Below are 15,359 nucleotides of genomic sequence, written 5' to 3' on the forward strand. Positions count from 1 at the left end.
GGGGGGGTTAACCAGCCTGAATAACGTCAATGGCTGGCGAGCTGCGTCGTGCGTTTTGGTGCGGTGATGTCCTCAGGAGCGCGCGGCTTCACGGTGCGTAAAGACACTTCAAGCACAAAATGTGTGGATTGGCGCTTCTTTGCGTTTACACACGGGCTGCTCCTGATCCTCCTGGAGAGGAATCCGTTCCTGTAACAGGACACTAAGCTATTTTTAAACGTCCAACTCACTGATGCCTGGAAAGATGGACACTCTGTACAACGGCACCGATTTTAACGGCACTAACGGGACAAATGTGTGCGTTAACTGCAGCGATGGCTTCAACCAGTTCATCCAGCCGGTGTGGCAGATCACACTCTGGGCTGTCGCCTATTGCAGCATCGTGGCGGTGTCTGTGGTTGGGAACATGGTGGTTATCTGGATTATTCTGGCGCATAAACGCATGAGGACCGTCACCAATTACTTTCTGGTGAGTAGGCTGCTGTGTGTTGACTGAAGGAACTCCAAGTATTCATTTATGTTTCACCTGAATGTGAGGTTTGTTTGATGATAAGAGTTTTAAGCTCCCTTGTCTTTAGGGAGATTCTCATGGATGACTTTTAATTTGTGTCCTCACAATAATGGTTTTTATTTTTGCACCTGTAAACATTCATGAATTTAGTCATGCGTGAAATGAAGATGCTCCTCCAGCACAAATCAGATGCATCCATGACCATCCATACAGAGGGGATGATAAACTGAAGCAGTCTTTAATTTAAATACATGTTCTATTCATTTGTACACCAAACTAACAAATGCAACTGACTGACTCCCACATGCCTGAGCTAATTAACTGAATAAATATGATCACTGCAACTCTCTTGACTCCTAAAAACATCAAACGTTTTCACCACTTAAAAAACATCAGGACCTGGCATCACTTTGATGTATCTATTATACACTATATGATGATTAAGAACTGAACGTGGTGTATTAAATCACTGGAAAATACTGCTTCAAAGTCTTGCATATTGAATCAGGATAAGCTCATTGCTCTCTATAAATAAAGTCATTATCAGTACATTTTAAGATCATCATTCGGCCTATAAAATACACAAAACGACAAGAAGACAAAAAATTGCTTCAAAGAGACACAAAATGACCCCAATCACAAACAAAATGACCTCAAAGAGACCCAAACAACTACAAAAAGAAGCAAGACAACCACAAAGAGACACACAATTGCTACAAAGCGACACAAAACAACCAGACAAAGACAAAATATTACAACAAAGAGACATGAAATGATCCCAATAACACACAAAATGATCTCAAGGAGACTAGGAGACAAAAAACAACCAAAGAAGACAAAAAAATATATCAAAGAGACATAAAATGACCCCAATAACACGCAAAATGACCACAAAAAAGACCCAAACAGCTGCAAAGATAAGCAAGACAACCACTAGGAGACAAAAAATGACTAAAAAGAGACACAAAACTGTGGAAAAAAGACACAAAGCAAGAAAGGAAGACAAAAAATGACACCAAAAAGACACAAAATGACCAGAAAAGACCAAAAATGACTTCAAAGAGACACTAAATTATGTCAGTTAGACACAAAATTACCTTAAAGAGACTAACAGGACTACAAAAAGACCCAAAACAAATGACAAATGTCCACAATCACAGAAGCTAGAAACAACAATTTGAGGCATTTGTGCTGCATAAACAATCAAAATAGTTGATAAAATAGTTATTATTGTGTCGACTGACTAATTTATTACCTGACTAATCCTTTCAGCTTTATCTCAAAGTCAGAAAATGATTGATCCTGCAACCAATGTGCATAATTAGAACAGTATCATGTATTAATGATAATACTACATGTTTTGTTTAGACTTGTTTGATATGAGCCCAAAAAAGGATGCAAATACAAAAAATTCATAATGTTATTAATGTGTTAGAGCTTGGACCTCGTCGACTGGCATATAGATGAAAAGATAATATAATATATCATAGGTATCATAGGTGAGCTGTTACTATTGATCAGGATAAGCACCTGTCTCTTCTCCAGAGACAAGAGAGAGTAGATGTTTGTCCCCTCAGGCAGCTCGTCCTCCCAGTTGTGTCCTGTCCTCACCAGCTAATCAGATGCTTTAGTTCAACCCAACTGCCAGAAAAAAAAGCACTGTGCATTTATGCAAACCAGGAATATGTTTCGTTTGTATGTTAATATGTAGAGAAACTTTACATTTTAACAACGCTGTGGTTAACGTGTGATTAGGCTTAGGCACAAAAAACACTCAGTTATGGTTTGGAAAAGATCGTGTTTTGGGTTAAAAATACCCGGTTTTGGTGGGACTTTCCCCACAGGAAACACAGCGACAGGTCGCTACAAAACCAACACATTCTCAATCCGATCTTGTCACATATCATCACTTGGTCGTGAACTTTTCATGCCTACATATGACGTGCAAGGTACCCTGGGTGCGTCTGTTTTTGATGTTCTGGGACGCCGTGTCAGCTTCAGCTTGTTAAGTGCACTATGTCTTTTCAAAATACATTTCTTTTTTCACAGGAAATGTACAGTTTACATACAGTCTCTTTCAAAATAAAAGCACTACGTTGACTTTTTTTTTTTTATTCAACAATGAACGCACATGGTGACATTCAGCCAACACACACACTTGGTTAGGTTTAGAAAAAATACCAGGTTTTGGCTTTAAATGGTAAATGGACTGCTCTTGTAACGCGCCTGTCTTGTCTTCGTACCACTCAAAGCGCTTTTACACCATGTCACATTCACCCATTCACACACTGGTGACCAATGCTACTCAGTAACCATTCACACGCACTCACACACCAATGGAGCAGCCATTGGGAGCAATTTGGGGTTCAGGGATACTTTGACATGTGGACTAGAGGAGCTGGGGATTGACGGACGACTGGTTCTACCTCCTGAGCCACAGCTGCCCGATTCATGAGAAAGAAGTCGGTGATTGTTGGACGCATCCAACACCCCTCCCACCTCCCCATTCAGACTTTTCAGCCCCTTAATTTAAGAGGTGTCCGGCCACATTCCCCCTGACTCCACCAGGAGCCGTTACACACTGCCACGCCCCGCCACGTGTCATGCCAATGTGAAAGGACAGCTTATTTTATCTGTGTCTGACACAGAAGTCACTACCCAAGCATTGGTTTTGTAGCAGCCAGCATGCCTTTTTTTGTGACCTGTTTGATCAGTGAGTTGTTTGTTAGCAGGGTCAGTCTATCTGCAGGTCTTAAAAAGGCACTGAATTCCATTTCATCAACAAAAAAGCCATTAAAGGATCATTTTTTTAAAAAAAGTCTTATGTATCTTCTCTTGCTCGCTGTATCTGGTTGCAGGTTGCTGGGACAGTGTGACAGTTGTGACAGTGGATTGTGCTGCAGGAGGCCGTTCAATCAGCACTCAGTACCATCAGACCTGCAGCAAACACTGTCCCTGCTGCTGCTCCTGCTGCTACAGTTACTAGGCTGCCCATCCTCTCACAATGGGCTAGTGTCGATTAATTGTTTAATCCATCCATCCATTCTCTGCTGCTAATCCGGCCAGTTGTTTTAAATCCAAGTAATTAAAACTGGAGGAATCGCTGTTATATAAGCTACTGCTAGGAATACTGAAAAATATGTGCTATAGAAATAACTAATAATGGGTCATACTGTCCTTGCTGATTCTCCTACTGATTTGGCCAGTGTGAAATAGGTTTTAAATGGTCCTGGAAAGTCTTTAGTTTATTGGTGAACCTGCAGAAATCATGGTTGAGTAACATGTGGTGCAAATAGATATAAATGACAGACTGACCCTCATTGTCAAAGGACGGTCTTTATGTTATTGGGTGAATATGTCTGTGCAAGAAGAAAATCATGCATCCTACGTTTCTCTCTCATCACATAATGCAGAGCATGGATGGATTACTGAAGGCGCCTGCTGGACAGAGGTCCAGGGACCCAAAATGTCAGGGGCCCCCTGGCCTTCACTTGCAAAATGTCAATTAAATCAAGATGTACCAACCAGGAAGAGATTAAAAATGACCACAAAGAGATGCAAAGGAACTGCAACGAAACAAAATAACTACAAAGAGACACAAAATTACCTCAAAGAGACCTGAAAAACTACAAAGAGACTCAAAACAACCACAAGGAGACATAAAAAGACAACAAAGAGACACAAAACAACCACACAAAGACACAAAACAACCACACAAAGACACAAAACAACTACAAAACGACACAAACCTGAAGAGACACAAAACAAAATTTGACTACAAACTACAAAAAGATGCATAGCATCTAAAAATGATGCAAAACCACCACAAAGTCTGTGTCTCGCTCGTACATCAGAGAGGTGGTGGGGTCCTTTGCCTGTCTGTGCCCAGAGGTCCACTGTCTGATAATCTGCCCATAATGCAGAGCAATGGCTTTATCTGCTGACTGTGACTTGACTGCACCTTCCAGCAGTGCCTGGTTGTATGTCTGAGGATTAATTATGAATACATTAACCTCTTCACTCACTCTCCTGCAGGTGAACCTGGCCTTTGCCGAGGCGGCCATGTCAGCATTCAACACAGTGATCAACTTCGCCTACGCTGTTCACAACGAGTGGTACTTTGGTTTGGTTTACTGCCGCTTCCACAACTTCTTCCCCATCGCGGCCATTTTCGCCAGCATTTACTCCATGACGGCCATCGCTCTGGACAGGTGTGTGTGTGACTCTGTGTGTGTGTTATGGGACAAACATGTATAAACATTTTAAATCCCACACAGCCCAGAAATCTCTGACTCAAAATGAGAGTGTGTACCTTGAGGCTAAGTCGGCACTATAGGAGCAATATGGAGCAAACATTATTTAATATAATCCACAGTTTCTCTGCTGCATTGCTCTGTGGGAGGTTATGAAAAAGAGAAAAGCAAACAAGACTAAAAGCTAACATGCTCACAGTGACAATGCTAACTTACTGATGTTTAGCAATTATCACCAGTTAGCATGTTAGCACTTATTTTGTGTGTTTTTAGCATGTTTTAGCCCATTAAATTCAACATACAAAGGAACAATTAAAGTCCTCACATTAGTTTTATGCTTGAGTTGACTTCAATATACTGTCACGCTTTCGGCCTCTGACGTAAGCTCAGCTAATCCGTCTGGATGTGTGTGGGTGGAAATAATTTCACACGACAACGAACCTTCGGTTTCTGCCCTTTACTGAACTTCAGCAGGTGAGTACTGTGAACACACAGCCATTTACATCAGTGAAGGCAGCTCTGCTGGGTTGTGGTCTCTAGCTCGGAATAAGCCGCAAGTGCCGTTCAACCTTTTCTAACTGACTCCTGCTAAAACTTGCTGTCCTCATACGTAATCTTGTCACATCAGCTAACCAATCAAAATGTTAGATGTATCAACAAGGACACATTTGTAAGGGAAGAGAGTGGGCATAAACTTAACAATTGTGAACTGCCTCACAATACCATGGACACGTGTAGAAACCTGGAACTTAGTTAAGTAATTCCAAAAAACCTTTATTTTATGTTAAAAAAATTGTTATACTTAATGTTCTTAATCTCACATGGCGATGTGGTTGCAAGCAGTGACCATAGCGACCATCTTTGGTGCATGCGCAGTGAGCATGCAGTGACATCTGGTATGTCAGAGTGTCCTGTCAGAAAGCAAGAAAAGTTAATTAAAAGCAGACAAAAACACTGTGACAAAGAAACTGACCTTTCGATAAAAGTATTAATAAAATGTCTGACAAAATGTTGATAAAATGTCGAAAAAATGATTGATAAAATGTCAGAAATATTATTAATAAAATGTCCAACTAATAATGATAAAATGTCCAAAAAATGATTAATAAAAACTCTGAAATATTATTAATAAAATGTCTGACTAATAATGATAAAATGTCCGACAAAATATTGATAAAATGTCAGAAAAATTACTATTAAAATGTCCGACTAATAATGATAAAATGTCCGAAAAATGATTAATAAAATGTCAGAAAAAATATTAATAAAATGTCCAAAATATTATTAATTAAATGTCCGACAAAATGTTGATAAAATGTCGAAAAAATTATTGATAAAATGTCCGAAATATTATTAACAAAATGTCCAACTAATAATGATAAAATGTCCAAAGAATTATTAATAAAATGTCGGAAATATTATTAATAAAATGTCTGACTAATAATGATAAAATGTCCAAAAAATGAATGATAAAATGTCCGAAAAATTATTAATAAAATGTCCGAAATATTATTAATAAATGTTTGAAAAATATAAATAAAAGTTCTGACAAATGTAAATAAAATGTCCGAAAAAATATGGAAATGTCAGAGAAATTATTCATAAAATGTCCGAAATATTATTAATAAAATATCTGAAAAATGTTAATAAAATGTCCGACAAATATTTAGAAAATATCCGAAAAATCATGATGAATGACGTTATGTCCTCAACGTGCAGTTACGTAATTAATGTAAAGTTATGGAGGTTAGGTTTAGACAAGTAATTTACTAAAGCCATGTGATGAAGTTTTGGTTTCAGCAAGTCAAGTTACAAAGGTTGGATTTAAAAAAGAAACATGGGAGTCATCTCGTTATGTACTATGGAAAGTTACATATTCAAGGGAACGTTACGTACTTAACAGAAAGTTATGTAGATTAGGTTTAGGAGAGGAAACATGGTTGGGAGTCATCACATTACGTACTGACACAGTTGCCATTTTTGCATCAGAATTTGGAGATAAAAGGTGTTTTTACTCACTCTATTAAATAATTTGAAACAGGATCTTTGAAAATGCCTCAGCGACACTCCTCTTTATAGTCACTGTCTCAAACACACCCCATATTTGATAAACAATTGTGATTTATCCCAAGTTGCTTGAAATCTGTCCAAGGCGGAGGGGATCAGATGCATCTGCCAGAGCAAATAAGACATGAGCTGGTAGATTTGTCTCGTTCCCAGGCACTGTCTCTTCTGGTTGATTTTCACACTGTGGTGAAATGAACAGAAACCAATGGCTGCCTGAGAGATACCAGGGAAATCAATGCTTTGGGAAATGGATGGCAAATATGTAAATTACATAAACAAAACATGCAAACTCACCTGAACGTAACAGAATATCTCCCCACGTCTTCAGATACATGGCGATCATCCACCCCCTGCAGCAGAGGCTGACATCTACAGAGACCCGCGTGGTGATCACTGTGATCTGGGTGCTGGCTCTGCTTCTGGCCTTCCCTCAGTACTACTTCTCATCCACCGCGCTGCTGCCTGGACGCACAGTCTGCTACATTGACTGGCCTGAGTACACCTCGGTGGACTTCAAGAAGATGTGAGTACCTGAGGGGGACAAAGCAGAACACAGAGCCTCTGTAAACCTGAACCGACAGCAGACGAAGGTGTTGTTTCCTCTCAAGCTTTAAACCAGTGGCTCCCAGCTGGTCAGCCACAGGGTCCAGATTTCTCTTAAGTCATCAGTTAGAGGTCCATACAGTTATATATGTTTAGTGTCATATTTGAGTTTGGTCATGTCGTCCAGCTAGCTTGCTGTCTGTCAAGTAGCTGTCTGTTAGTCACTTCAAAATAAAAGCTTTGTGCCAGAAATTCACTGTACTTCAAAATAAAGTGTGTCCTTTAAAAAATTTGGCACGTTTGCAAGTCACTTGTGGTCCATTCAGAACGGACCCAAGACCCACCAGTTGGGAACCACTGCTTTAAAGGTGTAGTTCAACATTTTCAAGTTTCCTGCAAGAGTGAGAGGAGAAGATTGATGCAACGTTCATGTCATTATTTGATTTTTTAGGTCACTTAGGGTGCAAAGCATAGTAAAATTCAAACGAACACAGTAGTGCATTGAACACTCTGTTGTATAATGCAAGCGCACTGTCTTTAGCCCCTTTTACACTGCCAGATTTTTGGCGAATGTTGAGCCGTTTTGCCGGCAAGCTGCGAGCGTTTAGACACACAGAGCCAGATTGGCGAGTCGATCCGAGGTGCCCAATTTTCCGCCTCGTAGGGTAGACATATTGGTGGAACCTTTTTGGTTTAAAAAGACCGAGGCAGCCTTCCGCCACGGGAGGGCCTGTTGATGACTTGTGGGAGGAGCTGTTGATGACGCCGCATGTGCGACCCACTAGCGTGGGTAAACAGCGAAACAGCTGATAGCAGGAANAAGTAGGTAGGTGGCATTTTGCTGCACTCCCTGATTTTGCTTTTATACTGCCAATGCTGAAAAAAGACTGATTGGGCTTTCCTGCAAATTTGTACAATTCCTATTTAAAAAGAGCTTTTGAGTACGGTGGGGTTAACAGGCCAGGAGCCAGTTCTAGCCGTCATGATGTTTTCTGCTACCTTTTTTTATTATTATTTCCTGTTAGCCTGTACCTTGGGCCATCACAAGTTGATAATGAGTACCCCCAGCTTGAGGTCGTTTGGTCTCGGGGCCCAAAACCCCTTTTTTGGGACGTGTTTCTGGCGAAATGATGTAAATGCAAATATTAGGGCACTACCATGGCACAAATAGTCATACAAGTATGAAATTTGGCAGAGTATCCTGATACAAATGGGAAAGTAGCAAAATAAGATTCAGGGGCTTGTTGCCGTTCTATTCCAAAATATCTTGCACAACATGCCATGTGTTTAATATCACTCCTTCCCTTGTACATAGCAATTAAAAGGGGCTTTATCAGCCTGGAAAATGTGTTCACATTGCCAAAGCAAGCTTGAAATGTAAACAAAAAATGTAGATAAGTAAAGATCTACTGGACATTTATTTATATACAAGCCAGTGCTGATTAGGCAAGACCTCTGACTCACACACCAAAAGAGAGAAAACAGACTTCGAAGCTTGTTTCACATCGTTTCAAAGAATGTCTTTCAAACTGTAAACCATAGTAAAACAGCGTACAACATTTTGAGAGTGAACGTCCCCCTGTTTTCTCCACGCCTTGTTTCTGCCTTTCCTCCAGTCAAGAATTGTGGAGGCTGCGTTGGCAAATATAAATGAAAGTTTTGACATCACTTTGGGTGCAGGAGGCTGAGCTCATGACAGCATGTAGAGCTCCTGCAAACAGAGGAGCAAAAGATGATGACATGGATAACATGACGATGTGTGGCAGAATCGGTTCTGCTTGTTTTAACCACATTTAAAAGAAAAAAAGGAGGTTAACGCTGTTCATTGCTGCTAGTAGTGCTGCGTTGTGTTTCTGTGTTGTGCAGAGTGGAGTTACAAACAACTGTGTGCATCATATCCAGGGGACAATGTCAGGAAATTTGAGTAAAACACAGATTTCGCTTATCAACGACACAGAGGTGTGTGTGTGTGTGTGGGGTGGGGTGGGGGGGGGGGGTGAGCGTGGTGTGAACGTGGTGTCCATTTTGAACCTGCTCCATCAGTATTCAGAATAATAACTCACACTAAAGTAAACAAACTATTCTGCTCTGAGGGTTCAGTTCTTCCTCTGTTTTTGCCGCTGGTCTGTCAAGTATTTGATGACATTATTCCACGCTTATTACATATATCCTGTGGCTGCAGCACACATTAATAAGGTTTGATCTCGTCATCTCACACCGGACAGGATACCTGCTGCTGCAGGGATGCTGCAGCCTGGATGAATCAGTGCAATAATCACTCTGTGAGGGATTAATTTAATATATGAAAAAATAGACCCTGCAGCTGAAATGACTCCTGTTCAGGTGATGAATCTGTCTGCGAGGATCGTCCTCAATTTCTTCTGGAAATAATCTGTGGAGCTAAAACAGGAAAAGGGGCATTTGACAAATTTGCCTCCAAAATGAGTCTTATTATGAGCGCGTCCCCAACACACCTTCTCAACCTCTCTGCAAATTAAAGCATCTTTTATTTAGTGGTCTGGATTTCTTTAGCTGGTCTCTTTGCAGAAAAGGAGATGAGAAATCACTTCCATGTTGGTGTGTGTATTCGAGTGTGTGTGTGTGTTAATGAATGTATGCATGAAGTCCGTCATCTAAGATCTCAGTTTGCTGTGATTGTAAAGAGTTCACATAGTAGAACACACTCAGACAACAAGCTTTGAGCTAAATGCTAATGTCAGCATGCGCTTACATGATGTTTACAATGTTCACCATCTTACTTTGGCATGTTAGCATGCTAACTTAGCTGATTGGCAGTAAACACAAAGTACAGTAGGAACTGCCCATTCTTGACGGTTCATTATTCCAAACCTATTTGTTTGAAAAATGGCCCATTAGACATCGTAAGTGCTATATCATAGGCAACTGGGCTTGCTTGAGTTTCTTGAAGACGTTTCGCCTCTCATCCAAGAGGTTTCTTCAGTTCTGCCTCTTGGAAGAGAGGTGGAACGTCTTCAAGAAACTCAAGTAAGTCCAGTTACCTACGATGTAGCACTTAAGATTACTGAGAACCTTCACCAACACGTCCCATTGGACATAAAGCCTATTTGTCCAACAAGCCATGGTTCCAAACACAAGCGCCCATTGCTCCAAAAATACACACTCTCCCACACAGATCATCAGACCTTCCTCAGAGCCAGTTTACCTGCCCTACTCTGCCTCGGATTGACTAGTACTAGTTGCCCTTGTTAGTTTGGTTAATTAGGTTTAGGCAAGAGAGGTGAACTTGGTTTGGGTGATAAAATCAGGGTAAGCTAATCAGAGGCAGAGCAGGATGGCTTCACTATAGAGGGTAAAAAAGAAAAGATTGATTACAGCAGTCCCCAGGAAGTACGTCGGGCTTAGAAGCAATTTTTCGTAGTGGCCAAACAATAGCTTTGCAATACCCGGGGTCCGTCACATAATTCCCTGTGGCCCAGAAATACTTTTTACCCATAGATTTACATTGTGAAAGGCATTTGTAAATCAGCGGATAATTTTTTCTGAGCGTCAAAACCCACCATCAACATTTGATCCATTCAGTCCAATTACATTTGGAAAGTCTTGTAGAGCCTCAAGATTCAATCATTGTATCATTCTATTCAAGTTAGCAGAATGCTAAACCAGAAGTTAGCGGTTCGGCCAGCAGAAGTGAGACACTCGCCCGCACTTGGTCGCACTCAGCCGCTGTAAATCTCTAGTGCGCCTGATCTATGGGCAACACAGTGCGGAAGTAGCACCGATCATCTGGGTAATTTTATACACGGTAGTTCATGCGCAACTTTCATGGGGCTCAAATGCTGTATCTAGTTCTAGTGAAGGGATTTCAGAGGAATGATTGTTTGTTTTTGGGATAAACGGGCTGTCGTAAAAGTAGCCTTTCAGTCCAGGGGGTCATTTTTCAGACAGCTATTGTTTTCAAATAATCAGCCGTCGGAATACAGCATAAAAAATGTTTGTTCTGCAGGTGTTAGCGTTGTGTTGTTTGTAAACGTTTCATTCAAAATAACATCTTTTGGGTAAACAAATTGAACTGAATCACGTCCTAAAATGATCTGTTCATTCTTCAGTTCATTTCAGATTTTCCTCAGGAAATTTTGGGCATCAAACACATGAAGGTTCAGTGTGTAAGATTTAGGGGAATTTAGTGGCGTTTAATGGTGAGAATTGCAGATTGCAACCAACTAAAAGTTTTCCAGATGAATCCTTAAGTGTTAATTGCTCAGGGGGTTTTTACTTGGAGCTAAATTATCTGCAGAGGTCTCTTCCTCTCCAAAACAAACAGACCTGGTGATTTAAACCAGTAAAAACACTTTACACGTTACAAATCTGTGTTTTACAGTGGCTGACAAGATAACACAAATGTCCCTATCTAGAGTTAGTGTTTGGGTTGTCTATTCTATACAAAAAATGTCATTTCACTTTACAAAAATGGAAAGAACAGTCCTGGTCTGGACCTCGAAGGAGACGTAACACAGTGTCCTCGATGGCATTATCAAACCATGGTTATAATTATTACTATTAATACCACTGTCAGACAGAGTGAGCTCAAGCCTGTGATCAGTTTGCCGGTTTGTTAAATATTTAATCCCGCGCAGCCTGAAGACACATTCAGCTAAATAACATTACACACTATGCAGCATGCATAATTACTGGCAGTACTTCGAGTGCAAGTCACAACACATTATTAATATCTTATTCCTCCGTCTCTTATTTCCCAGATACTACGTGTGTGTGACACTGCTGATCTACTTCTTGCCCCTCTGCATTATGGGATGTGCGTACACGATCGTGGGTGTCACCCTCTGGGCGAGTGAGATTCCTGGAGACTCTTCGGAGCACTACAAAGAGCAGCTGACTGCCAAACGCAAGGTGATGCAAACACACACCCACACACACACACACACAAGTTGTGGCCATACTAAACACTATCATTTAATTTAATGGTTTTTTAATCCCCACGTGAAAAAAACAAAACACTGACAGATTATTTTAAACCCAGCGTGCACTCTGTCTGTGTTTCCCTGTGGCAGGTGGTGAAGATGATGATCGTGGTTGTGTGTACGTTCGCTGTCTGCTGGCTGCCCTATCACATCTACTTCCTACTGCACCAGTTCTTCCCCGATTTATTCGAAGAGCGCTACATCCAGCAGGTGTACCTGGCCATCATGTGGCTGGCCATGAGCTCCACCATGTACAACCCGATCATCTACTACTGCCTCAACAGCAGGTAGGAAAGCCTGGTTGTAAAAATGACTAGCTGCCTGTCTGTGTGGATGTTGATCTGTTTCTCTGTCTGCTCGTGTGTAATCTGTGTTTGTGTCTGTAATCCTGCCTGTTTAATCCATCCTGTTACGACATATTTGTCTTCCGTCCGGCAGGTTCAGAGCAGGTTTCCAGCAGGTGTTTTGTTGCTGTGCTCCAACTGTCGCCAAGGAGGAGCTGGAGCTCAAGTCACCGCGTTACCTGCAAACACAGGTGAGTTCAAGAGAAACAGATCAAGAGGATGACGAGTCTGTTGATCAGTGGAATAGAATGAAAACAACAATGTGCATCATTTTACCCTCACGCCAGGCCATTCTTATTCCTGGGGTGTCGAATACCAACTTTTCGTCGAGCCCGGTCTCACTCTGAAGTCATCAAAATATGGCACTTGGGCAGTGACTTGCAGTGTCAGAAACCTACAAAGAAAGGCGTCCTTTAACATCAGCATGATATGCGGCCAGTTGCTGTTATAGTTGATGGCACCCGGCGGCGTCAGGGAGAAACGCAGCGGAAAAAGGACAAAAGTTAAGGCGGCGAAAGTCCGAGAGGGGCTGGCATGACGGGTGGTGGATGGGTCCAACAAACACTGACTTTCATCCTAGAGAGCGGTGTTCGCGTAACATTATAAAACCAAACCCTCTTCTTTTTTCCTAAAGCATGTGGTTTTGTTGCCTAAACCTAACCATGTCCTTTTGTTGCCAAAACCTAACCACATGTTTTTGTTGCCTAAACCTAACCACTTCCTTTTGTTGCCGAAACCTAACCACATGCTTTTGTTGCCTAAACCTAACCACTTCCTTTTGTTGCCTAAACCTAACCACTTCCTTTTGTTGCCGAAACCTAACCATGTCCTTTTGTTGCCTAAACCTAACCACATGCTTTTGTTGCCTAAACCTAACCACTTCCTTTTGTTGCCGAAACCTAACCATGTCCTTTTGTTGCCTAAACCTAACCACATGCTTTTGTTGCCTAAACCTAACCACTTCCTTTTGTTGCCTAAACCTAACCATGTCCTTTTGTTGCCAAAACCTAACCACATGTTTTTGTTGCCTAAACCTAACCACTTCTTTTTGTTGCCTAAACCTAACCACGTCCTTTTGTTGCCAAAACCTAACCACATGCTTTTGTTGCCTAAACCTAACCACTTCCTTTTGTTGTCTAAACCTAACCATGTCCTTTTGTTGCCTAAACCTAACCATGCGCTTTTGTTGCCGAAACCTAACCACACGCTTTTGTTGCCGAAACCTAACCACGTGCTTTTGTCGCCTAAATCTAACCATGTGCTTTTGTCGCCTAAGCCTAACAACATGTTTTTGTTGCCTAAACCTTACCACATGTTTTTGTTGCCTAAACCTAACCACGCGCTTTTGTTGCCTAAACCTAACCATGCGCTTTTGTTGCCTAAACCTAACCACGTGCTTTTGTTGCCTAAATCCAACCACGTGCTTTTGTTGCCTAAACCTAACCACTTCCTTTTGTGTTGTTGTTGTGGTTCATTTGAAAACGACAGTGTATTTTGAAAGAAGAGAACTTGACATGGTGTCTCAGAACATCAACAACCAAAGCACCCAGGGTACCTTGCACGTCGTATGTGGACATGGAAAGTCCAAGCAGAGAGCTGGTGAGTCAGTGGCGTCTGCTGGATGCACACAAACAGCAAACAGTTCGAATGTGTGCAACGGTACTGTGAGGGAGTAGGCAGAAGGCAATGTCTGACGAGCAGGGAGTCCTGAACCAAGAGTACGCACAGGAGAAGCCAACACACCTGAGCAGAGCCGACTGTAGGCAGCGAGGGTCTTGACAGCGGCGATGATGAGTGGAGTCCATGGTGCATACACAAAAGTGGAATGTGCAGCCACACTGCGAAGCAATCCACAGCACAGAGGTCCATAGATAGTTGAACCAGTAAACTCACTTGGGAGTGTTGGGTGACAATCTATCCAAACAGCCACAGGAAACAGGGAAACAGGAAGCAGGAAGGCGGCAGCAGAGCTCTCGGGACAGAAAGCAGAGTGGCATACCGGGGAGCAGACGAAACAGGGAAGTCAGAGACAGGCGAGGTCAGCTACAAGGAAGCAGTCCGCAGTAAACATTGGAAAGTCTTGCATGAGTATGACAAGGAACAATCTCTCTCGGGGTAAAGTCGGTGCTTGTCAAACCCATGCAGCATCCCTCCTTCCCCACTTGGACGTTTGCTGCCTTAACTTTCGTCCTTGTCCTGCAGCGTGTTCCTCTGACTCCACTGGGCGCCGTTAAACTATAAAGGCAACTGGCCGTGTATCATGCCAACGTTAAAGGATGCCTTTTTTTGTTGGTTTCTGACGCCGCAAGTCACTGCCCAAGCGCTGGATTTCGACGACTTCAGAGTGAGACCGTGCTCGAAAGTTGCTAGTGAGTCCACCGTGTAGTCAACCCTCTGTTGACATACCGTTGCATTAGTTACCTAGCTAACGCCAATGTCGAGATATGGGCTGTACCCAAATATTCGGATATTCGAATATTCGTTTCTATGGGTAGGTATTCATTATGAAAATTTGGTATTCGATATTCGTTTTTTAATTTACTTTTTTTTAATTATTTTTATTTATTTATTTTTTTACATATTTTTTTGGTGCTAAATGTAGTCTTTTTGTTGTTGGTAAATGTAGGTTATCAATAAAAATCAAAACTTTTAAATTGCATTGTTAAAAATGTGAAAATAT

The 15,359-nt window shown here is 41.6% G+C and overlaps 1 protein-coding gene across 1 annotated transcript in view; it reads left to right on the forward strand.

Annotated features, from left to right (window-relative positions):
* Window positions 1–65: 65 nt before the first annotated feature.
* The window catches only part of LOC126395896 (substance-P receptor-like), a 21,118-nt gene continuing 5,824 nt past the window's right edge, over window positions 66–15,359 (forward strand). Inside the window, exons 1-6 of the mRNA XM_050053676.1 lie at window positions 66–469; window positions 4,547–4,722; window positions 7,160–7,354; window positions 12,114–12,264; window positions 12,426–12,622; window positions 12,774–12,870. Of these exons, the coding sequence (XP_049909633.1) occupies window positions 233–469; window positions 4,547–4,722; window positions 7,160–7,354; window positions 12,114–12,264; window positions 12,426–12,622; window positions 12,774–12,870 (1,053 nt within the window). The 5' untranslated portion in view covers window positions 66–232. The remainder of the gene's footprint in view (window positions 470–4,546; window positions 4,723–7,159; window positions 7,355–12,113; window positions 12,265–12,425; window positions 12,623–12,773; window positions 12,871–15,359) is intronic.

The sequence above is a fragment of the Epinephelus moara genome, chromosome 9, assembly GCF_006386435.1.
Source record: "Epinephelus moara isolate mb chromosome 9, YSFRI_EMoa_1.0, whole genome shotgun sequence".
NCBI lineage: Eukaryota > Metazoa > Chordata > Actinopteri > Perciformes > Serranidae > Epinephelus > Epinephelus moara.